Source organism: Vidua chalybeata, chromosome 8 (genome assembly GCF_026979565.1).
Source record: "Vidua chalybeata isolate OUT-0048 chromosome 8, bVidCha1 merged haplotype, whole genome shotgun sequence".
Lineage (NCBI taxonomy): Eukaryota > Metazoa > Chordata > Aves > Passeriformes > Viduidae > Vidua > Vidua chalybeata.
Window position 1 is genome coordinate 28,619,361 of NC_071537.1, and position 22,789 is coordinate 28,642,149.

The 22,789-nt window shown below is 38.8% G+C and overlaps 1 protein-coding gene and 1 long non-coding RNA gene across 4 annotated transcripts in view; one reads left to right on the top strand and one right to left on the bottom strand.

Annotated features, from left to right (window-relative positions):
• The window catches only part of BICC1 (BicC family RNA binding protein 1), a 90,525-nt gene extending 74,852 nt beyond the window's left edge, over positions 1 to 15,673 (top strand). For all 3 annotated transcript variants that reach the window (XM_053948759.1, XM_053948762.1, XM_053948763.1), the window contains 12 exons: positions 104 to 290; positions 1,482 to 1,640; positions 2,008 to 2,204; positions 2,495 to 2,636; positions 3,716 to 3,872; positions 5,205 to 5,370; positions 6,597 to 6,636; positions 7,298 to 7,452; positions 9,186 to 9,339; positions 10,923 to 11,083; positions 11,517 to 11,616; positions 12,794 to 15,673. In XM_053948759.1, coding sequence (XP_053804734.1) covers positions 104 to 290; positions 1,482 to 1,640; positions 2,008 to 2,204; positions 2,495 to 2,636; positions 3,716 to 3,872; positions 5,205 to 5,370; positions 6,597 to 6,636; positions 7,298 to 7,452; positions 9,186 to 9,339; positions 10,923 to 11,083; positions 11,517 to 11,616; positions 12,794 to 12,924 — 1,749 coding nt within the window. In that variant the 3' untranslated portion in view covers positions 12,925 to 15,673. The remainder of the gene's footprint in view (positions 1 to 103; positions 291 to 1,481; positions 1,641 to 2,007; positions 2,205 to 2,494; positions 2,637 to 3,715; positions 3,873 to 5,204; positions 5,371 to 6,596; positions 6,637 to 7,297; positions 7,453 to 9,185; positions 9,340 to 10,922; positions 11,084 to 11,516; positions 11,617 to 12,793) is intronic.
• Positions 7,649 to 22,727, bottom strand: LOC128791276 (uncharacterized). The gene is made up of 3 exons (XR_008432018.1): positions 22,644 to 22,727; positions 8,211 to 8,306; positions 7,649 to 8,093 (listed from the first exon to the last, which is right to left on the bottom strand). It is a non-coding gene; the product is annotated as an uncharacterized LOC128791276 (long non-coding RNA).
• Positions 22,728 to 22,789: the final 62 nt, after the last annotated feature.

Sequence of the window (22,789 nt, forward strand, 5' to 3'; positions counted from 1 at the left end):
GTGGTAGCCATGCAGGGGTGTGAAGAATTACCTGTATTGCAGATCTGTGTTAAGGAGAAGTGTTGTTCACTGGTTTTCCTTCTGTTGTTTTCTCTCCCTGCAGTCTGTGATTGTAAAAAGTGTTGAACGAAATGCCTTAAATATGTACGAGGCACGGAAATGTCTCTTGGGACTTGAAAGTAGCGGAGTCACCGTAGTATCAAATCCCTCCACTGTCTCATGCCCTGTTGGTCTGTCTTGTCCTGGTTTGGATATTTTGTCCTCAGCAGGACTAGGACTCACTGGGCTTGGTATGCATTCATTATATTTATATTTTCTTTAATATAATTTTGTTTTAAACTTAATTCACTTGTACTAGAAAAAAGTACCAGAGGTGTGTTTTGCATAAGGAATTGTGTTTAAGTGTCAGAGAACTACAACAGCCTCTGGCCTCTCAAAGGCTTGTTGCAAAATTTCTCCAAGGCTTTTATAATCAGGTGTGGGACTCATCCCTGTAGAAAAATCTCTGGAAGTGTGCAAACCACTCAGCTGAAAGGGCGGGAAATACAGGGGACGTGGGGCATGGTTTTTACGGCTTCTTTGGCTGTGTGTTGTCCCAGGCTGCCTTGAATTTGGGTGGGTGCTTAAGCCTGGCAACGGTACTGGAAAGGTAACATAGCAAACACCACATTTCAGATCAGTATCTCACTGTAACTGAGGGATCCACATGCTTCTAGTTTAGACCTTACCAGTAGGAAATACAGGACAAAAATGAGTAAACATCTTAATTTACTTTTTTTTAAACCTGCCATGCAGGTTAGTTTAGTTCCATCTCACATGCTATCCTCGGGTCATACAGTAGAAAGTGTTTGTGCCATTTGACTGTGATTTTTAATGCTGCTTCTGTGACTGTTCTTGTCATACTGCGCTTTGCAGGTTTGGGGTTTTTACCTTTTCAGTGTGTAGTGCTGAACTTCTTTGGGTTTGGGGGAAAGCTTTGGGAGTGATCAGTGCATTTGGGGGATCATTTGCAGCCTGTATTGAAGTGCAAAAAGAAATGGAATAGTTGTTAGTGTACAAGTAGTGGTTGATTCACATGAGCTTCTGAGAGAAAGGTGAGGTGAAAGCGAGGTGGTGCAGTACAGCTGCTTTCTTCTCTCTGTGATGCTGCTTTGAAACAAACCATCAAAAGCAACAGAGAGGATACAAAGGGATGCTGGGCTGAGAAGCAGCCAGCGCAGACTCTGTTATGACTAGAGTTAGGGTCCAGTAGAAGGACATAAAAGATGCTCCAATTCTTCTTGGATATATGATGCCCAGTTTAAGAACAAGAATTCTTAACGTGCACCAAATGAACAGCAGGTTCAATGTTAAAATTGGTTTGTGAAATGCAGGCTGCAAATTACCAAGGGATTTGTTTGTTTCTTTTCAATTGGTACTTTTGTGAAAAATGTTTTCCTGTAAGTCTAAACTAAATATTCACCTTGCATAATTTTTTGCAGGCCTTTTAGGTCCAACAGCCCTGTCAGTCAACACCTCAACTACTCCAAACTCTCTGTTGAATGCCCTTAATAGCTCTGTGAGCCCTTTGCAGAGTCCAAGTTCAGGCACGCCCAGTCCCACACTGTGGGCAACATCTCTCGCTAACACAAACACCACAGGTTAGTGCAAGTTTAATGTGAATTAAATGAACTGTGCAACACCAAGTCATTAGAATTGCAGTTGACAATTCGAGATTAATTATTTGGAGCCTTAATTCCTACACTTACCTTAGTACGGATGGATAAATATGCAAAGTTAAGGTTATAATTTAATATATGACATGCTGTCACGGGCATTGTTATCATCTGTTTTATGTAGAAAACAAAGTTAACCTACCCAGATAAAGCATTATGATTTTGGCATGCAATTCTAATGGAAACTTTTTAGTAAATTATCATAGCTACATAAAAATTTAGATAAAATAGTGTAATGCCTGAGGAAGTTAAATGAGACACTTAATCAGAACAGAACCAAATTTTGTTACAGGTTTTTCTGCTATTCCACACCTAATGATACCATCTACTGCCCAAGCAACCTTAACTAGTATTCTGCTGTCTGGAGTGCCTAATTATGGTCAAAACACTCCATCTCCACCACCAGGCTTGACTCCTGTTGAAGTCCACGTTAATGGCATGCAATCAGACAGTAAAAAAGGTTCACCTTCTTTAAATGGTCACGTAAAGGTAAGTGATACTATACTGGAGAATCTGATTCCTTTATACTAGACCTCTAGTAAGAAAAGCTGAAAGAGAAAACTAGCTATATTAGTAGATTTATAAAGCTTCTAAGTTTAAAAATACTCAGCAATGTTTTTGAATATGACTTTAAGACTGAGAAATAGAACATTCAAACATATTGTTCTGCTGTACCAGGAGTGAATTTCTCATTCTCCTGCACATATAGAAAGGGGAAATTGTTTCAATATATCCTTAAGCATAAAAATCACTTCAGTGATTTGTGACAATCTTTTCAGGCCTCAAATATCAAGTATGCTGCACTGTCTGCCACATCGCTGGGAGAAAACGTGTTGAGCACGAACCACAGTGATGGAGTAAGGCAAACAAGTGCTCATGGTGCCTCAGAACAAGTAGCTGCCAAGGCAAATAGTGAAGAAGGTGAGATTTTGACACTGTGTTCCTTTGTCTGGTAGTGTTTGTACAGTCTGTGTAGAGTTCACGATGCAAAAATGTAACAATATTCTCTCTGAATTGGTTTTGCAACCATGTTTAAGGTAAATATTGCTGGATGTCCCAGATGCATTGTCAAGGAAAGTAAACACAACCTGTAGTAACTGAGCTGTACTGTTGATAGAAACACCTTAAATCAACATAAATGTACTTGCATCATTTTACTTATTCCCTAGGAGCAAAGGGAGATAACCTATGAGGATTTTAGTATTTTTTAGAGCACCTTAACTAAACTCTGCTGGTTTAAATGATGGGCTTTTTTTTCTTTTTAGCAAAAGGAAATAATGTTCCTGATAAGGTTATTTGCAGAAAATTTTGTAGCTCTAACCTAGATGACACTAGGAAACAATTCTATGTGTTTTGCAGCAGCTTTTCAGTTATGCTGCCTTTTAGAAGCTAAAGTACTTAACTGTCCCCATCATTCTTGGAGGGAGGGGAAACCACCTCCACTTCAACTTGAGCAAATATATGTAAAGGCCTTGTTTCTCTTGTCAATACTGATCAAGGAGATCATCTCTTATTTAGGGTGTGGTCATTTGAAATGCTGATTTGAGTAAAAGGTATATTGCCAATTTAAGGTGATAAATACTTCTAAAAACATGTTCTAAAGATATTTGCACATAAAGTGGGGGGAGCTCTTATTCCAGCAGAAGTTACCTGAGCACCTGGCAAAGTCCATTAAAACTGGGTATAAAATCAAATTTCTTCAGAATACGTAGTCACTTTGAATTGTCAGTGTTCACATTTTTTATTAATTAATATTACTTAAAATAAATATTTTAAGTAAGAAAATACTTAGTGTGACTACTGTATATGTGAATACTGACACCTTTTTTGTGCATTTGAACTTGCACATCTTGACTGCTTAACCTTGACCAAATAGCTATCCCTGAATACTGTCCTGTAAGGAGGAAGAGGTGTTTTTCTCCCATAGTTATCATTCCCCCAGAGAGCTCCCTAGAACACAGAAGGGTGGTTGTTTAAGTCTCCTTTTCCTGGCCTGGTAGGTTGCAATGATGCTTTTGTGGAAGTGGGCATGCCTCGGAGTCCATCGCACTCAGCGAACACCAGTGACCTGAAGCAGATGATGAGCTCTTCCAAGCAGGCCTGTGCCAAGAGACAAACAGTGGAATTACTGCAAGGCACCAAAAACTCCCACTTACAGTAAGCTGACTGTATAAACACAGATTAGTAGCACTTCCACACTATAAAATTACTTTACATGTTTTTGTACACAGAAGGGGTGTTTCAGTCATAAGATATTCAAAGAACTGATTTAATTTGGCCTTGATTTTCCATCACATTAGGCATTAATATAGCCCCCTGTTTGTCTGGTAACTGCACCCTTTGAATGCTTTTTGTTCATCCTATTTGACTTTGGGTTTAAAAATGTCTTTCTTCTTCCACAACAGAATGGAGATCCTTGTCAGAGGAACTTACATTATCTGTTTCTAAAGTATACACTTTGCACTTTGCTTCTTTATTGATTGCGTAGAGAATAATCTCTGACAGCTTTTTCCTTTTGTGTATACCTGATGCTGTTTTCTTATTAAGAAAGCTGTGTTCAGGGCATAGCAGCATGTTCTCACACACTTGTCTCAGTGATGATTTTGGTTGGGTTGGCTCTGTAATGACCCAGCATGGGAAAGGCTTGTTTGAGTCATAATACATCTTGGCAACACAGGTTTTGTTCTTAATGCAGTGTTTTTGTCCAGTGTACTCATGCTCTCACTGTTTGTTTGGGAACTGTTTATCACCACTCTTTTGAGACACATATTTTCTTTTGCTTCATTTATTTACACTATTAAGGCTATGATATGTATTTAATTCTGCTTTCACAGTTTAAAAATCCGAGGAATCTTGCTAACCAAATTTGGTTGTTTGTGTGCCTTGTCCTTTTTGTTGAGGACATAGTGCTCATGGTTTCCTTGAGGATAGTAGTTTACAGCTTCTAAAGCATGATCACTTTTCAAAGAGTTTATACTGTTCTAGAGTAGTCCTAAAATGTGGCCAAGTTTAAGAAAAAAAAACATGCACCAAGAGGTAATGTAAGCATGAAGGACTGCAGTTATTGAAGCTATGAAAACAAGTAGGACCTATATCAACTTTCTTAGTCCCTATTATGCAATCTTTTTCTATCTTACAACTATGAACCTGTTAGAGCAGCTGGCCTGAGCAAGGCTAAACAGGAAATCACACAGTGTAGGACTGCATGCAGTAATTCCAGATACCAAACAGCTCAAAACTGAATCTATAAGCTATACCTTGTATTTGGTAATACAGGAAGGAGAAACATTTGCTTTCCATCACTGAGAGAGGAAAAAAGTATAGGAGAGCTGAAATAATTGCAAATATTGCTAAAAACGCTGAGATCTTTGTGTACAGACATGTCTTGAACTTGGCTGCCAGGCTTCTCAGGGTAAAGCTCAGTTAGCAGCACTGCACTGAACGCTGCCAGCCCGAGTGACCCCAGCTAACGGCGCGTTTGTCCCGCAGCACGGCGGACAGGCTGCTGGCAGAGGCCGAGCTGGGCGCCCCGGAGAGCCCCGTGGCTGATAAGAAGGCCCCGGGCAGCGAGCGGGCAGCCGAGCGAGCGGCTGCTGCCCAGCAGAACTCGGAGAGAGCACGTCTGGCTCCGCAGCCCTCCTTCGTAAATATGCAGGTAGGTCTCCCTGGATGAAGCCAAGGAGGTGTAAATCTTACTAATTGCAGAGTGAAGTTACTGTGAAATGCAGAGGGGGCTGGCCCTGGAGACTGAATTGCCATTATCAGTTCAGTAAAAACATTCACAGCCAAGACATCAGCTGTTTCCACTGAGGAGTGGGTTGTCAATGAAAATTCTTGAAAACAGAAAAGCTCTTAATGCTTCTGTTGAGCAAGAAAAAGTACAGAAAATTGTGTGGCTGTATTTGTCTTCACAAGTATCATTTATTTGCCTGTTAGAAATCTCATATTGTCACTTGGAGAAAATTATAGCGACAAAATACATATTACAACTTTTCATATGCAGTGACAGCTTGGTTAATTACAGACTACAAATATAAACTACTGCCTTGTTACTGCAAATCTCCTCAGAGAGGGAGGAGACCCCTTTGACTGTTTGTCAGGAAGCAATAACAGGGTTATTTTTAGACTAGATCTGTTGAAGTGTGGGCATAACCAGACTGTATGGAATAGTGGAACAAGAGGAAGACTAGTGTTTTGCAGCCCTTTTCTTCAGTTATTCCTCTAGTTACTTTCTGTAGAGAATTCAATACTTCAGGCTAATACTTCAGTATTTTCATAGTTTTGTGTTTAGATTTCCTAGTTTATCATTCAGCAAAGTGTACCTTGTTTAATCAGGGGTATTTAAACTTTACATCTTCCATTGACATAGGTAGACTACAAGCAAAAGTTTTTTAAATTCTCTCAAAACTTACATTCTTTTCCTTTCACAAGATGAGTGCATGGAGGAGAACCAAACCTGAAAGATTATTGAAAATAACTGTGGTGCCTAGATTTGCAAAGATACGTTATCTTTTTTGTACTGTTGAGGAATGTTCTAAATGCTAAGAACAGATAGTTAAGGAAGAGAAACTATGCTTGAAAGATATCTTATTAAAAAAAAAATTAAGAAAAAAATTCTTCCTAAGCAGTTTGTAAATACTGCTGCAGCCGCACTCATATGAAAATCAGATAGTTATTTAAAATCTTTATCTATGTTTGAGTGAACACTTTAAGTAACTAAGGCACTAACTGGGCTACCATTAAATTATTGTGCATATTTCAAGTTTCTCCTAGACATATTCACTGGCCACTTTGAAAACCTTTGTTTTCACAGAGATGAGTACTGGAGTGACATGTAGTTAGAATTGCAATTAAATTATCTTCTGTGTGTTTAATTTTTAGGCATTTGACTATGAACAGAAGAAACTACTAGCAACCAAAGGTATGTGGATGAACAGTGACTTCTGAAAAGTTGGTTAGCACATGGATGAAATGATTTCCTGAAGTTTCAGTTTTGTAATCTGATCTTTAATAAAATCTGAATGTGGTAGTGAAACATTTGTATATTAGCTTTATGTCCCAAAAAATTTCTTAATACCAACCTAGTATAAAATACAGTATAAGCAGCTTGCAGATGAGATGTGTAAGTACAACCATGTGCAAATGATCAATATGGTTTTCAGAGAGCTTATTGCTCTAACACTTCACTTTATTTGGATGCAAATTAAACTTTAAGGTGTTTGCCATATCAGCTAAATGGCCTCTTATTTCAGGGATAAATTAAGTTGTAGAATTGGTAAGGGACTTAACCATATCTTTGACCCTGTTGTAAAATAAACCAAATTACCTGTTCACCAAAAGAAAAACAGAAGGTACTCTCTTTGAAACAGATATCATTTTTTTGGCTTCCGTGCAGCCCAGTGGGATTTAACTATCTTCTGACAGAGTAGATTGCTTTAAGGAAGGGTAGGATTCAAGCTGTGTAGTAAGTGGAAGTGTTTAGGATTTGCAGGGCTCTGGCCATCAGCAAACATCACTTCAGTATTATCCTCTGAGTACCTTCACTAAGGCTGAGATTTACTGATTTGTCTCTGTATTTTCAGCTATGTTAAAGAAGCCAGTTGTAACAGAAGTGAGAACTCCAACAAATACATGGAGTGGTTTGGGGTTCTCTAAATCAATGCCTGCAGAAACTATCAAGGAACTAAGGAGAGCAAATCATGTGTCATACAAGCCTTCCATGACAACTACATATGAGGTATATAAAAGTATACTGTAATGAAAGTTTACTTTTAGTGAATAATACAGTTGTTTCTCTTAAGAAATGTCTAACTTCTGTAAAAACAAAGTCTTGCAGATAACTGTTCTAAATATTTTTTTATGGTGAAAAATATTTCTTACATAAATATTAAGGCATATGGAATACATTCAGCCCAACACACAAAGTTACATCTGTTTCACAGATAAGTCATAGAGCATAGATGTCTGCTTCTTAAAATATATTTGTTTACAGGAGCTTTGAACAACTTACAGGACCAAACATCTCAGTAGCTGCAAACCAGCAGTAGGGAATTTGTAACCTATTGAGAACAGAGTATATATGACAGATAAACTATATAATGTGTGTCACTGCACGGTGGAGGAGAACAGCAGAACAAGAAGCTCATCTTTCCTTCTGTGGACAGAACTGGAAGAGCTGTCTCTACTTGCACTGTTCACTGGGCTCAGAATTTTCCCAGGCAGAAGGCAGACAGAGTCCAGCAATTCTCTTCAGAGTCCCAGCACAGGAGTCTTGCAGGGAATTTGTTCCTTTCTTTTCAAAGGCATGCTGAAGTTGCTTTTTAGTGTGCCTCCTTGCTGTAATCCTTACCAGCTTCCATGGAGACACCTTCTCCTGTCCTGCTTATATAAAATGTAAATGGTATGCTTCTTGAAGAAGGGGACTTCATAGTTCTCTAGGATATACCTGTCTGTTAATGCAAAAGAAATACTCATTTCTTCAAAAGAAATACTCACATGAAAATGTGCCTTGGTGTTCTCCACTTGGCATATAAACTTCCTGAGCCATTCAGCTACGTATAGTAGTCTTGGCTACACGAGATGCAGTCGTAACTAGGAGAAAGAAAAAAACTGCAACCAAAATCTGCATTTTTTTTACATACTTCTCTATGTTGGTTGAGTTGGGGTGGGATTTTCCCCCAGGCCTTGATGTCTAAAATCTCTAGATTGGTCTGTGATTCTAACCAAGAACAATGTTTCTTCAGGGGTACCAGTTTTGCTAAATGGTGTAAAAGATTGCCTCTTAAGTGATGCTTTTCAACTGCAATTTGGTATGAGTTTATAGAATTAAAGTGTTAATTTCCATAGTTTTTAGCTCACATAAGTATGTGATATCTGTAAGGTTGATTTCTTTTGGGTATGTTCTCATGGAATACTGCTGCCTTGTATTGCTACATTCTGACAAACAGTGATTACAGTTGATAATAAGTATTTCACAGGTACATGAAAACCTATTTAAAAAGATCCCAGACAAAACAACTACAAATTCACATGGCATTGCAGAATTGTTGTTGTAGTATTGTGTGCAAGACTGTTGTCAAGTAGTGTGTACTTGATCCACTTATCTTCAGATAAATGTTCTGTTATGTTCTCTTCCCTGTGAAGGGATGTAGTCAATAGACTGCTTTGTCTAAAATTTGTGTGGGAATTTGATACCGTGGAATGTTTTGGAAACAAACTTGGAAATACCGAGCAATTTATTTTGAATCATGGTCTTTAAATAACTTCTGCTTAAAAACTGTAAACTGCATATGTTTTAAGCACACCTGCTGTTTTCGTGTCCGGTTTGCAATTATTTGCCTATTGATCAACTGCCAAAAGAATGTTTGCGAGCATTAGAAGCTGCTTTTTAAGTGAGCTGCTTCAAAGAAAACATCTGAGTCACAATGAAAGCTCTGTTTTCAGCCCAAATTTTCTTTCTGTGGTTTGCAGGGTTCATCCATGTCTCTGTCCCGGTCCAGCAGTCGGGAGCACCTGGGAAGTGGCAGTGAATCTGATAACTGGAGAGACCGGAATGGGCTTGGACCCACTGCTCATGATTTTGTCTCCTCAATTGGCAGCCCCAAACGGAAGCAAAACAAATCAGGTTAATAAGCTCTTATTATCGGATTAAAAGAAAATAATCATATTGATACCAATATTTATTTTGGTAGGAATGTATCCTGACTTCACGACAGATTTAAATTACTGACACCCTGTAATTACTTTTTTTACAAATTGAGAAGTGTAAGCTTGTGTAACATGATAAATGCTCCAAAAGGAAAACTTTTAAGGATATTTGTTAAATGCCAGGCATCCTTGCTGAAAACTCTTTGCTGCCGTGGAGTAGGTTTTTCAAGGTGTACTGAAAGCAGACCTATAAAAAGGCTTATTTCTAGACCACTCTCATTCTGCTCTGTTGCCAATGCAACAGCAGCTAGGGCTGTATTGGGCTATTTGCTCACTAGTGAAGTCATAATCCATGCTGAAACTGGATTTTAAAACATGAGTCTCCTCATGAGGATAAAATTTACAAGAACATGTAGTGACAGAACAAGAGGGAGTGACTACAAAGAGAGTAGGTTTAGGTCAGATATAATGAAAAAATTTTCCCTGTGAGGGTGGTGAGGCCCTGGCACAGGGTGCCCAGAGAAGCTGTGGCTGCCCCTGCATCCCTGGAAGTATCCAAGGCCAGGCTGGATGGGGCTTGGATAAACCTGGGACAGTGGAAGGTGTCCCTGCCCATGGCAGGGAGTTGGAATGAGATGATCTTTCAGGTCTCCTCCAACCCATGCAATTCTATGAAAAGAAGCTTGTCCATGTGTTTGGCATGGCCTAACATGATTTTAAATACTGGTTTCTGTGGATACAGGCTGTATGTTTTTCCAACATTGTTGGAAGTTTAAAAATTGAAATTTTACTCTAGTTGAACTCCTAGAAACTTTATTTTTTTTAATAATGCCTTTCTGAAAAAGTTAAAACTGGAGGTAGAGAATACTAAGTCCATACTACCTATCTGCTTTATGGGGAAATAAATACTGTGGCTGTTCATACTTTTTGTTTTTGTTTTTTCTTTTAAAAGTGAATAAACATAATCCCAAACTCAAACTACACAGATAATAGAATTTGGGCATGGTAAGAAAGGATAACTCCAATTAGGTAAAATATTCATGGTTTTAAAAAGTACATTAGTTGAGCTGTGAATGGCTGCACATTGTATTCAAAGTACTTGAAGAACTAAAGAGATGACAACTTTATTTGAAATCAATCTATTGATATTTTCAACCTAATTGGACAAAAATGGAAATTCTAGGTTAATTAAAATAATTAAGGATTAAAAATGTATTTACATGTGCATTAAAAGAAAATTAGAAACACAAATACATTGGCAGTGAAAGACAGTGTTCTATGGCAGTTGTAGCTTTCCTAGAAAATAAAATGTGTGGATAAAGGATAAAAGAAACAGCAATGAGTTGGCTGGACAAAAGTAAATGTCTAGAAAACCAACACTGGAACTTAATTAACAAAAAAATTGCTTTATGCTTCTTTGACCACTGGGAGGCTTTTTTTTTTTTCTGAAAAATAAAGATTTAAATACTTTGTAAATTTAATGAGCCAGCTGAATACAATGTTGGTGGAAAACCATGGCCTTCTGTGATGTGTCTGAAGAGTGCACTTGTTCCCTTCCAGCTGAACACTATCTCAGTAGCAGTAACTACATGGACTGCATTTCCTCGCTGACAGGAAGCAATGGCTGTAACCTCAACAGTTTGTTTAAGGGATCTGATCTGCCTGAGCTCTTCAGCAAGCTTGGTTTGGGCAAATACACAGATGTATTCCAGCAGCAAGAGGTTGGTGTTCCTTCGAGAGGCAGCTTTTTTGTGTTGGTAGGATGTTTTCCAGCACTAGTTGTGCTGTCTCTTCACCAAAAGCCACTCAGAGCTCACTTTGTGACAGGATTTTCATGAGCTATTCTTTCAAAGCTGGGTCATACTTCTTACAATCGTGGTAAATACTCAAAACCTCAAGACTCATAAATCAGACTAACTGATTTTCTCTGCTTTTCCTGAACTGGTTATTTTTAAATTTCTCCTGTTCTGACACAAATGTAGCAAATTGAGCAATGGCTGTGAAGCAGCCATTGAAAAACCATGATTGCTGTTTACATGAGTAACTGGAAAATGGAGCAGGGAAAAAATGAAGCTATTTTGAACCACATTTATTACTTAATACTTTTGTGGAAAGACTTGTTTTGCATACTTTTCCTATTTGTTTTCACTCTAGATTGATCTGCAGACATTCCTCACTCTTACTGATCAAGATTTGAAAGAGTTGGGAATTACCACTTTTGGTGCCAGAAGAAAAATGCTGCTTGCAATCTCAGGTAAAAAACACAGAAAGGCATTTATTGATTTTAAGAATTGTTTGTGTTCTTCTCACTCAAATTGTGTGTTTATAGCTAACAAAGGAAAAAAGCTTTAGGAAGATTGAAAAGTAAGACTAGAGTCTACAGAGGTAATATTAGCTTGCCTCTGACCAGTGGTGCTTAAACCCAGGCTTTGTAGAGCTTTCCCATTACCTGATAACAGCTCACTTACAATAGTCCTCTAAAGCAGGTAGAAAGTTCATCTCACATTGTGAAGTTTGATGCCCCAGAATTGTGGGTTCAGGAATTTCTGGGATTACAGGCACTGCAGGGTCTGAACAACACCGTATACTTGTCACAACTGGCATTTTCTACCTTTTGGTTCCCTGTCCTCCATTTTATTGATTAGCAGAGCAGTCATCCTATTGGGAAAAAGTGCCTACTTTTAGGGGGCTTTTGGTTTGTTTGGGTGGGTTTGTGTTTTTTTTGTTTGTTTGTTTTTGTTTTTGTTTTTTTTTGTTTGCAAATGTACTTAGTTCAGTAGCAGTCTTGAAAATCTATGTAATCTCAGTGATTTGTATCTAGTACAGAGTTTGTTTACAAGAACAGAAAGGTGGGGAAAATAAAAATATTTTTGATGAGCTATTACTAATACAAGATTAGGGTTCATATTTAAATGAGATGTGAGCATCTCATTTTTTTTCTGAAAGTCCTTGGTAAAATACTACTTCAGTTTTATGTTTAAAATACTACTTCAGTTTTATGTTTAAAATAAAGAATTGTGCATTGAGAAATGATCAAGTTGGAAACAAGCTTTTCTCTCAATCTCAGTCTATGCTGCATGGTTGGGCTTCCAGGAAGATTGCAGTCTTTGAGTATTAGAACAGAAACTTTTAAAAGTTTCAGCTATGTCAATTTGATCTAAATCAATATTGCAAAAAATTATCTACTTCACACTGTATCAATGCCAAATAAGAATTGTCCCAAGTAGAGCCTCTGAGTCTTAACCTGATGCTCTTATTATCCTGTTGGCCTGTTTGTTAATTGAAGGAGTACATCACAGATATTTTCAGAGCATACCATATCTGTCTAGAAGACTTTGTTCATTTAAACAGAAGTTGTGCATTTGGTTGACATAAAGCATTAAAATGAATTTCTGATGGGAGATTTCTGTGGGTGTGCTTGACCCCTCCAGAACTGAACAAAAACCGAAGAAAGCTCTTTGACCCATCAAACATCCGTGCCTCGTTCCTGGAAGGTGGAGCCAGCGGGAGACTGCCGCGCCAGTATCACTCGGACATTGCCAGTGTCAGCGGGCGCTGGTAGCAGGAGGCTGGGCTCAGAAATCAGCTGGAGAGATGGACATGGCAATCCTGTGGACAGCCTTCACTGCACACCACCCTCTGCACTTCGGGAGTTTGGGTGTCAAGGACCAAAGCATTTTGTCTGCACAATACTGTGCCAAAAAATCAGAGAGAACACGTTTTGTCAGTTGTCTTTTGAAACACCAAATGTGGGTTACGTTTTTTCTCATGTAGATTGGACAGAATTTGCAATAATAATATAGGGTTCTTTGTTTAGTATTTTATTACCTATAACTATAATGTATGCACTGAATTTTGTACTTTGTTGAATGAAGGAAGAATGAAGAGCTGGGATGCCAGAGAGCAATAGATTTGGCTTTATCAAGATGGATTTTTCTGGTACTGCTTAAAATAATTATTGAGGTCTTTCTGCACTTTACATGTTCTGATTTCTTGTCCTGTGGAAATTTATTTCTCTTTCATTTCCATATCAATTTTTATATTGGCACTAATCAAATTTTTTCAGGTGTTCCTACATTAAGTCACACCTCACTATAATGGTACTAGAAACTGGTTCTTAGGCAGATTTTTGTTTTTCCTCTCTCCATCTCCTGGGTAGTTATCTGAAGAGATTGCTCCAAAATCAAGTCACTTGGTAGTGGACCAGTCCTATTATGCTCTTGTAAAGCAGTCTAATGCTGCCTGCAATAATACTCACTGTAACAAATGCAATGAAAGACCAAAATGGACCTTGCAATATTAACCCTTTTCAGTCAACATATTTAACTGCTGCCTTTATGCTAAAACTGTTTTTAATGGTTGTCTCAAAGCAAAGGGCTATTTTTAGTACCCTGCCACTAAAGGACACTTATTTATATCAGACTTTTATTTTTAGATTCTATACACCTACAATACATAACAGATTAAACTGATCTACTGCAGATTTATGGTAGAGACCAAAAGGCATTCATCAAACTAGAGCTCTGGGCTGTCAGTTTGATTAAACAGATAACTAATCTAATTTGACAAGACAGCACTGTTGCCATTTAATAAAAGACACATATTACTTACATGACTATGCATGCAGCATTGAAGTGACCTACATAAAATAGGTGTAATAGCATCTGTTTTGTTCAATCTAGATTTGTAATTGTCAGCTGCAGAAGTGTTTGAAACTCTGGAGATGAACTATTTCTGAAACAAGTTATGTTCAACAGAAAGAGTCCATGTTATAAGTGGCTAGAGCTAAATTTTGCATTCTTATACTGTGAAAGTCCAAAAGATTTGGCAATGTTATTCCTCTGTCTTTACAGATGTTGTGTTATGGGTTTATGAAGGGTTTCAATGTAATGAAGGAATCCATAAAGTGCCTCTTTTTGCAATGCTATGTATAGTTTCCAAGCATTAATTGAAAAGCATTCCCATGAGAAATATTGTGAATTACCTTACCTCTACTGTAATGAATTATTTATGTTCAGTGTACAAGCCTTTTGAGATGGACATAAACCACTGTCAAGTGCTCTTAACAGAAGGCAATAGAATGACATTTACAGTAGTTGGGGTTTATGCAAAAATGGGTGAGAGAGTTTTGACACTTTCCATGGGTAATTCTTTCTTTTAAGGTGAGAATGCAAAATGATGTATGGCAAAAATTGCACACACAAAGGGAATTTCAAGAGTATTACTTGAGGGCATAGATGACCAAGCAATAATATAAAGTCTTGTGGTTAGCTAAAATTGCTGCTCAGTGCTCATTTCAGCCATATCTACTTAATGGTGTATACCTGGGCGACTTCCCTGTAGATCAGGTAGCAGCTTCGTCTGGTTTTAAAATGGCACTGCAGATGTGACTGGCTAAAGCTGTATCTGGTACTCACACAGTTGTTCACAGCAACTTCCTGTGCTCAATGCCAAGAGTCAATGTCCACATATCTAGGAGAGATTTGTGTGTGTTGCACAGGCAAGAGCAAGGACATGGAAAACCCTCTTGGAAGCCACAACTTCTCATTCTAAAGCTATTTACACTTGTGCTTACTTCTAAGCATGCAGATAGTTCCATTCACACGGATTATTTATGTGCTTACAGATAAGCTGTTGTTTAAATGTTTGCATTTGCAAGCCCAGTGCTTGCAAATCAAATTGTATTCAGACTCCTTATTTCATAAAATATTTTTAATGAACTAAATATTCAGCAACACTTTGTACAGAATTTTCTGCAACCCCTTCTTGCTTATTTTGCCTAAACTTAAAAGCATCCAAAAGCTTTGCACTCAGATCTTTAGCCTCTTGTTGGTACGTGCTATCCCTCCAGATGGTACTATACTCAGAAATTGATTTTCTTACAGTATTAAGTTGATGTGGTCTTTTACTGAGCAGTGCTTATTTCATCTACACCAAAGTGAAGAATTTCCCATGAACAACATTATTTTTCAATAGGGCTTCACATTAAAAAAAAAAAACCACACTGGAAGTAAAGAAAATTCTCACTTATTTGATTCCACAAAGGGAATATAACAGTACAGTGTATCGTATTGTTAGTGTTACATTATGCACAAATATTTGACTTGCTACATAAAATGTTAGTTTTAAATCTGTGCCTTAACAGTGACCAGTTATCTGTAAATATAGAGCAGATACAGATTGTATTTTTGTGGGTTGTGTCCTTTTAGTGATTTTTTTAAAAAAATTAAAGTTGAAATTAAAACATTAAAAATGGAGATTTTCAAAACTAATCAGTGTTGCATAAAATAAATTTATATAACTCCCTTGTATTCTGATTGATTCATGAAGTATTTTTTATATAGACCCAGTTCCAGGGATGCTTGCTTGTTAATAAAATATAAAAAGCACTATTTGACATAATGGCAAAATGTTTCTTTTACATGTTAATTCTTCATGTGTTTTACTGTTCTTTTTGTATCACATACAGTGTCTTTGTCTGGCTTTTAAGTGAGAATGCTTTTTTGGGATGCCTCTCCTTAATCTAAGAGGAGTTAAATTATCACAGGTTCAATTCTTAGCAGGTTTTAGTGGTTTGACATTAATTCTGTCTGTTCTTTGGTCCTCCCATTTTAACAACTGTTGTGGTCAGGTTAGCAGAGTTGTGTGTTTTTTCATGATGGTCATCGAACTGTCACTTCTAGTGTAGAAGTTGGGGGGAGAGGGAAGGGAATTCTTTCTTCAGGCTGCTGGGACATGACAGGTCAGCCTGGCCAGAGGCACAGCTGTCACACTGAGGTGATGTGCACACGACAGGCACAGTCAGTCCTATTGTTTGCTCCACAGCTGCTGGTACAGGTTCAGTATTGCTCTGCCTCTCTCAGACTGCTCTCAGGCATCTCGTTATCCCTGCCTAACGTGGTCTCTGTTTTACAGACACAGCTCTCCGATGGCTGTTCCTGGCTCACTGACCTTGAAAAACTCAGTTGTTTTTCTGACTACCTCCTGAAAAGTGCAGGTGTGGGAACAAGTCTGTGAAAGAAATAGATCAACAAACTGTTCTGCTGAGGACAACTGAAGGGTGTGGTGCTGAGCAGCAATTTACCAGACATTAACATAAATTAAGTGGAAATTTACAGGCGGGTGGGCTTGCAATTTGTACAGTGTTTCTGTTGTCTGACCTATAGCGAGCTAGGAGGGTCTTCAGCAAGGTCGTTTCCTTTGTGGGCCATTTATTTGGGCATAGTGCTTCCAACAGCTTTAGTCAGAAGAGTGTAAAGCTGGTGTGGGACAGAGAAGGTGGTGATGGAGCATTAGAGCTTATTGGCTGCTCTGCTTATGGTGCAAGCAGTGTTCCTAGCAGCTGGCATGGCACAGCATCAACAGGATTGCTCCCTGAACAAACTGGGCATGTCTCTCTGTGCTGCCAGTCAGTGGAACAAAACTGGTGATTTTCAGTCTGAACAAAAAGTTGCATTCTAAAAAATGTTGCCAATAGACAAGAGAAAATAGATGGAGTCTCCAAGCTCTGTAAAGATTAAAAGTGAGGCATCTCTCTTTACTGTTGAATCCCACTCCAATCTAACAGCTGCTGGAGGAATCTTGTTTTTCCAAAGTCCTAGAAAACACAGTTACACCAGTTTTATGAGTACTGTTGTAAGCTGGTCAGTACAGGTGTGATGGGCAGGGGTATTCAGAAACTTGTGCTCATACTGTAAAGTAAGCCAAGGAGTATTTGATTCCAGGCAAGTCTGGACACTGTTGGAGCTACATTTTGTCCTTGAAGAACCAGCTTCCATTCCATCACAGATATGTGAGCAGAAGGAAGGTTTGGTTTTATCTGGAGTTGCCGCAAAATTTTTGAGGGTGTCAGAAGATGCAAAAACTGGGGAACTTGTAGAAAAAGTTGCAGTATGCATGGTTGGTGTTTGTTATGCTGTTGACAGCTGCTTTGAAAATGGTGAGCTGGAAGGATGTTCAAGCAGGTGGGGGGAGTATTTTAGCATGGTTGAAGATAAAAGAGCTCTTCTTTTGAATTAGGTATAGTTGTGAGTGAGGACTATCTTGTAATCTGAAAAGTGCACAATAAACTTCTGCTTTGGTATAAAATTCCTTTATTTTTATTTGAGTTAAGATAGCATCTGGAGCAGAAGTAACAAGAATCCAGAAATTACAAAAGGCTTTTTGTAGCTGATATATTTGTATTAAGGAAAATTTGAGTTTTATCTTTGTTTCCTGTGCTGCAGATGTACTTTTTTATAGTGTTTATAATTTTAATATTTTACATGCTTTCATGAGTTAGTAAAGCAGACTTTAAAAATTAAAGTAGTAGAACAGTCATACTTGCCAATTTTGAATATTGACACAGCTATTAGGAGCAGTTAAAGGTTAGTAAAGATAATTTTTTTTCCTCTCACTTTGAAGAAAGTGTACTGTTAAAAAACAGACTCAAACAATGTAGAAAGTTTTTGCATTAGAGCATCATGTAGTGTCAAATTTCCCTGCTTTCTTAAGGAGTAAGATTTGGGGAATATTTTCTCTGAGAAATGCAGAATGATTCCAGATGTTGATGAAAATATGAAGAAAGATGAATACATTGTGATGGAAATTCCCCAGTTTGTGCCAAAATTGTGTTGCAACTTCATGGAAACTAACAGATGGAAAAAGCAAAACATAATATGAGAAAAAACAAAACCCTAAAAATATTCTATAATGAAGCAAAAATTTGTCACTTTTAACAATGGGTGATTAATGTTTTAAGAAATAGTGTTGCTACTAATTTAATAACCCTAGGACCATAAACTGATATGGATGTTGCTACACTTCTTTGCTGTGATAAAAGTCATCGTTTGTCACCCGCAAAGGACAGAAGAGTTGAAGAGGCCTGAAATGCACATGGCAATAACTTATGGTCCCAAAACTAAAGCCATCCATAGGAACTGCAATCTCATGCTGTGTATATACAATATTGACGTGAAGAGGATGTAATTTTGAGATTGAGAACGTAAGAAATTTTCTGTAGACAGGAAAGCTTGCTGTATGATACATATGAATATATTAAGGGAAAACAAAATAGACCCCAAGGATAATTTCCTTTTGCTTTCAAGTGATCCAAAGTTCAGATAAAACAAAATATTCACAATCCTTTCTTTTAGCAGGAGTTCTTCCACCATGCAGCTGAACAATGTTCTGGTTCCTCAAAAGTATGCTTCTGTTTTCATGCTGAAGCTCATGTCAGAGAGAAGTTGCTGATGCATGGTCCCAAAAAAAAAACCTTTCTCTGAAGTAGCTTGAATAAGAACTGGGTGCTTAGCACTGACAGATAGTACTAAGAGTGCTGATTCTTCCAACACTACAAGATTTCTTTATGTAGCCCAGCATCTAGAAATCAGTACAAACAAATCTGACATGGTGGAGTTAAATTGCTGGCAGATTTTAATCTTGCTTGGAAACTGGATGGAAGACAACTAGGTAACTAATCCCTGTGGGGCAAGAGATGTTTTGGTGTGGCTAAATTAAAACTAACTTTGTACCAGCAGTGTTTCTCTTTGAACCAAATGGTGACAATAGCCAGCAAACTGGAATGCTGAAGGCATCTGTCATGTAGGAAGTCTCGTCCTGAGCATGCCTCCAGCACTGGTTATCTTCCATCCTCACTGAAATTGGTTGCAGATGCTCCACTGTTGACTCTTTCTTTCTTTCCATTATACTTTTGGATTCCAAATGCTGGAAAGGGCAAACTTTTAAATTTTACATGCAGCTTGATGAGCTTTTTGCTTGCACAAGCAATAACGTTTTCTTCTTTTCCTAGGAGTGATTAGTGTGGATAGTATCCAGAACCACTAGAGTGGATGAGAGCTTTGAAAGATTTTTTTTTAAGAGATTTAAGAGTCATGAGTGGAGACTGGAAATAACACTTCTGGCACTGCTGCCTTTCCTGGCCGCTGGTGGTGTCTGCTCACCTCTCCTAGATCTTGGCTCTCCTGTGCTTGGCTCAAGTTTCTGCTCTCTTCTGATCAGCACTCAAGTTTCAAATAAGTATTTCTGGGAAGTTTGAGGCATTTTAACTTTTCAGGCAGACTAATGTTTGCTTTTTTGTGTTGGACTTTAAAACTGTGGCAGTGAGGATACAGGTGCTAATGGTCATCTTTGGCCAGTGTGAGGAAATAAATTTGTAAGCACAGCATAAACAGTACATTGTGGTTACAAGGCTGGAGTAAATGAGGGCATAACTTCTTCAAGTGGGCAGTTTTTTGTGAAGATTAAGTAAAGAAAATGTTGGTTTGCTTGGTTATTTTTTTTTTTTAATATTCATAGAAAGAAGCATCCTTTTGTATGGTGTTCTTATCACAGCTTAAAAATTATTTTGCAAAAGTAACTCCACAGGGCCCTTGCCTTAACCAGTAATAAAAGCACAGTTATTCGTAGACAGAAGGATTCTTTAGGATCCATCCATGTTAACATTGATTTTTGGAGTACTAGAGTACATTTCTTCCTGGCTTCCCAGCTGCCTGTAATATTTCTCCTGAGGCCAATGCATCCATGTTCTTCAGCTGTATTTTATGTGTGGTTATTCTGTGCCCTGGCTCTGCTGCAGAGACGAGGTTATGAGGTTATGAACCCCCCGAAACAGAATTGCATCTGATCTCGTTCCTACTGCATCTTCTTGCTGTGTAAACACATCAGGAAGTAGGAAAGCATTTCTGGAGTGAACAGATGTGTTGGTCTGCTGGAAGCTTTGAAACCCTGTATTTTCAAGTCCTCCTTAATCTTTGTGATGAATTTGTAAGCTTCAAGATGTTTTACATCTGGTTCTGTTTGTCAAATTCCTTTAAAGTGTTTCGTTTTTTGTGATTATACCATCTGTGATAAAATGGGCATTAAATCAAATACTACATAAAGATGCATTATCTGTTCAAAGCTAGACTAGAAATGGAATATTTTGTATTTCGTGTGTTTGGTCTATTTTGGGTTTAAGTGAAATTTTATAGATGTTTCAGAATTTGTGTTTATACATAAAACCCCAAATTGTTATGACAAAGAATCATAGCGACTCTGTTCCTTCTACCTCCCTTCCTGAAAGCAGATAAGTCAGGGTTTCATTTTAAAGCTTTTTTTTTTTATCTAATTGAGACTTTTCAAGCTCACAAAATTTGGCAGAAAACAAATCAAGTTTTTTATGGTTCCTGAAGGCAAATCACTTTCTGATAAACACTCCAGTGTGTCTTCATGTGCTATTCAACGTGGGAGGTGCACAGAAATATCAAAAAGATGTTGAAAGCTTTCTTGCTTGACCTCTTACCTCTTCACCAGGTCAACTTTTCCTTTGGCTTGAATCTGGTGAAATTGTTCTGTGTTTAAGCACAGAAAAGAAATCTATGGTAGGGCAATGCTTCCTTCCTCAGTGCATGCTGTGACCTTGCCTGCCTTTTTAGAAAACAAGTTTTCCAGGTTTCTAGACCTGAGAGTATGCAGTATGAAATGTCCAGTTGCTACATGTTCACCTGCTCAGAAATGAGAGGCTTTGCACTCTGTGGTGAATGGGCTTTTAATTTGTGTACCCAAGGGAACCAATTATTTCATGTGTTTCATGCTCAAGCATGGAAGGGCAACACACTAAAACAGTATAAATATTCAGATCTTCCTTTTCCCACAAAAGCTGTTTCTTGCTATGTTGCTTTGGTGCAAGTAGAATTCTTTCATTCCTGGTAAATAAAGAGGACTGCCCCAAATTTGTCAAAACAAATGTTACGGTTTATCTCCTGGCAGCTACCCAAGTCTCCATAAAACTAGTTTTACTCCATGGAGACCCATAACTGAACCCAATAGTGGCATATGCTTTCTCAGTGGTTTATTTTCCTTTTGCAGCATTCACAACTCTCATTATGTAACAATCCTAATGAAGAATTGAACCAGCATGATTTCTTATTATTTGGAAGTGTAATATTGCTCTGTTATAAACAAAGTGAGGAGCTGGATGGTCAAAGGTTAGCATGAACATCTATTAGAAAAACTGTGGATGACAGTCTCCATATTTGACTTTGGGAAGAGTTGCTGCAACAGGTCTTTAAGAGAAAACATTGCAAACCTTTGCTTTGCCATTGCTTATTAGTTGGAGTGGTAATGCATAATGGTTAGGGGAGGAAATTGGCTGTGAGGTTCACCTTTTAAGAAATATCACCAAATCACTGCTCTGAAGAGGGAGGCAATGTTTTATTAATGTTCTTAATATCTCTTCATTAACTATTAAGCCTATATTATATAAACGTGGGTTCATTCACCTACTGAGAAAGTGCTTGAAAGTTTTCAATTAGAGATGACAACAAAAATCCCCACTTTTCATTTTCAGTGATAGGCCACTTTCAGTGGGGTTTGGAATGGACAGCTTCTCTTCTAGGTCTAATCTAAGTCTAATCTTACTTTAAGTGCAGATAAAGTCAGAATCTGTTTCAATCCACTTCTGAATATTTGTCATATAAATTACATGACATCATACCTTGGATTTCCCCAAGGAGATACTTAGGTTGTAGTCAAGTCATGCTTTGATTTCTGTCCCTGTGGGTTGGCCAGATGGGGTTTCACTCCTGTTACTGGAGGTTTTTGGATCACTAAGCCTATTCTCCACCTTTTCCATGGCCTGGTTGGCTGGTTTACCTTCCCTCTCACTATTCCCCTTTGCAGGGCTTCCAGGTAATCCACTGCTGTCCCAGCCCCAAGCTGGGTGTCTCACAGGACAGGGTGTGTGGCTGGGATTTGGGTGTCCCACAGGACAGGGTGTGTGGCTGGGATTTGGGTGTCCCACAGGACAGGGTGTGTGGCTGGGATTTGGGTGTCCCACAGGACAGGGTTTGTGGCTGGGATTTGGGTGTCCCACAGGACACTGCTGGCTACAGGGTTTATTGCTGGGATTTGGGTGTCTAAGGGGACACTGCTCACAGAGGGTTTGTTGCTGTGGTTGGTACAATGTGGCCAAGCTGTGTTAGGCCACCTCTGGCCAAAAGTCAGTTGCCTTCCTCAGCAGGGCTGTGCCACATTGGGTGACAGCTGGTGGGTGGCGATAAGAACGGGGGCCTGCCTCACTCTGTACTGTCACAGGAGAAATGGATTCCACCTGGGGAAAATTGACTTCATTTCTTGACAATGAAAATACCTTTGGGTGGTGAGGAACAAAGGGAAATGAACCCTGTTGCCGCCTGTTTCTTTGCCCTCAGCCTCCCTTTGCCCCCCACTCCTGGTGCCCAGCAGCGTTTTCCCGCCTGAGCCCCTGGCAGCCGGAACCGGCCGGAACCAGCCGTGACCCACCTGAGGCAGCCCTGCGCTCCCCTCACGCTGACCCTCGGCCCCAGTGCTGCCCCGGGAGCTGCTGCTGCCCCAGATCCCACCTTGGCCTGTCCGAGGTGTGTTCCGAAGCGGCCCTGGGCAGCTCAGACGCGGGAGACGCTGCCAGT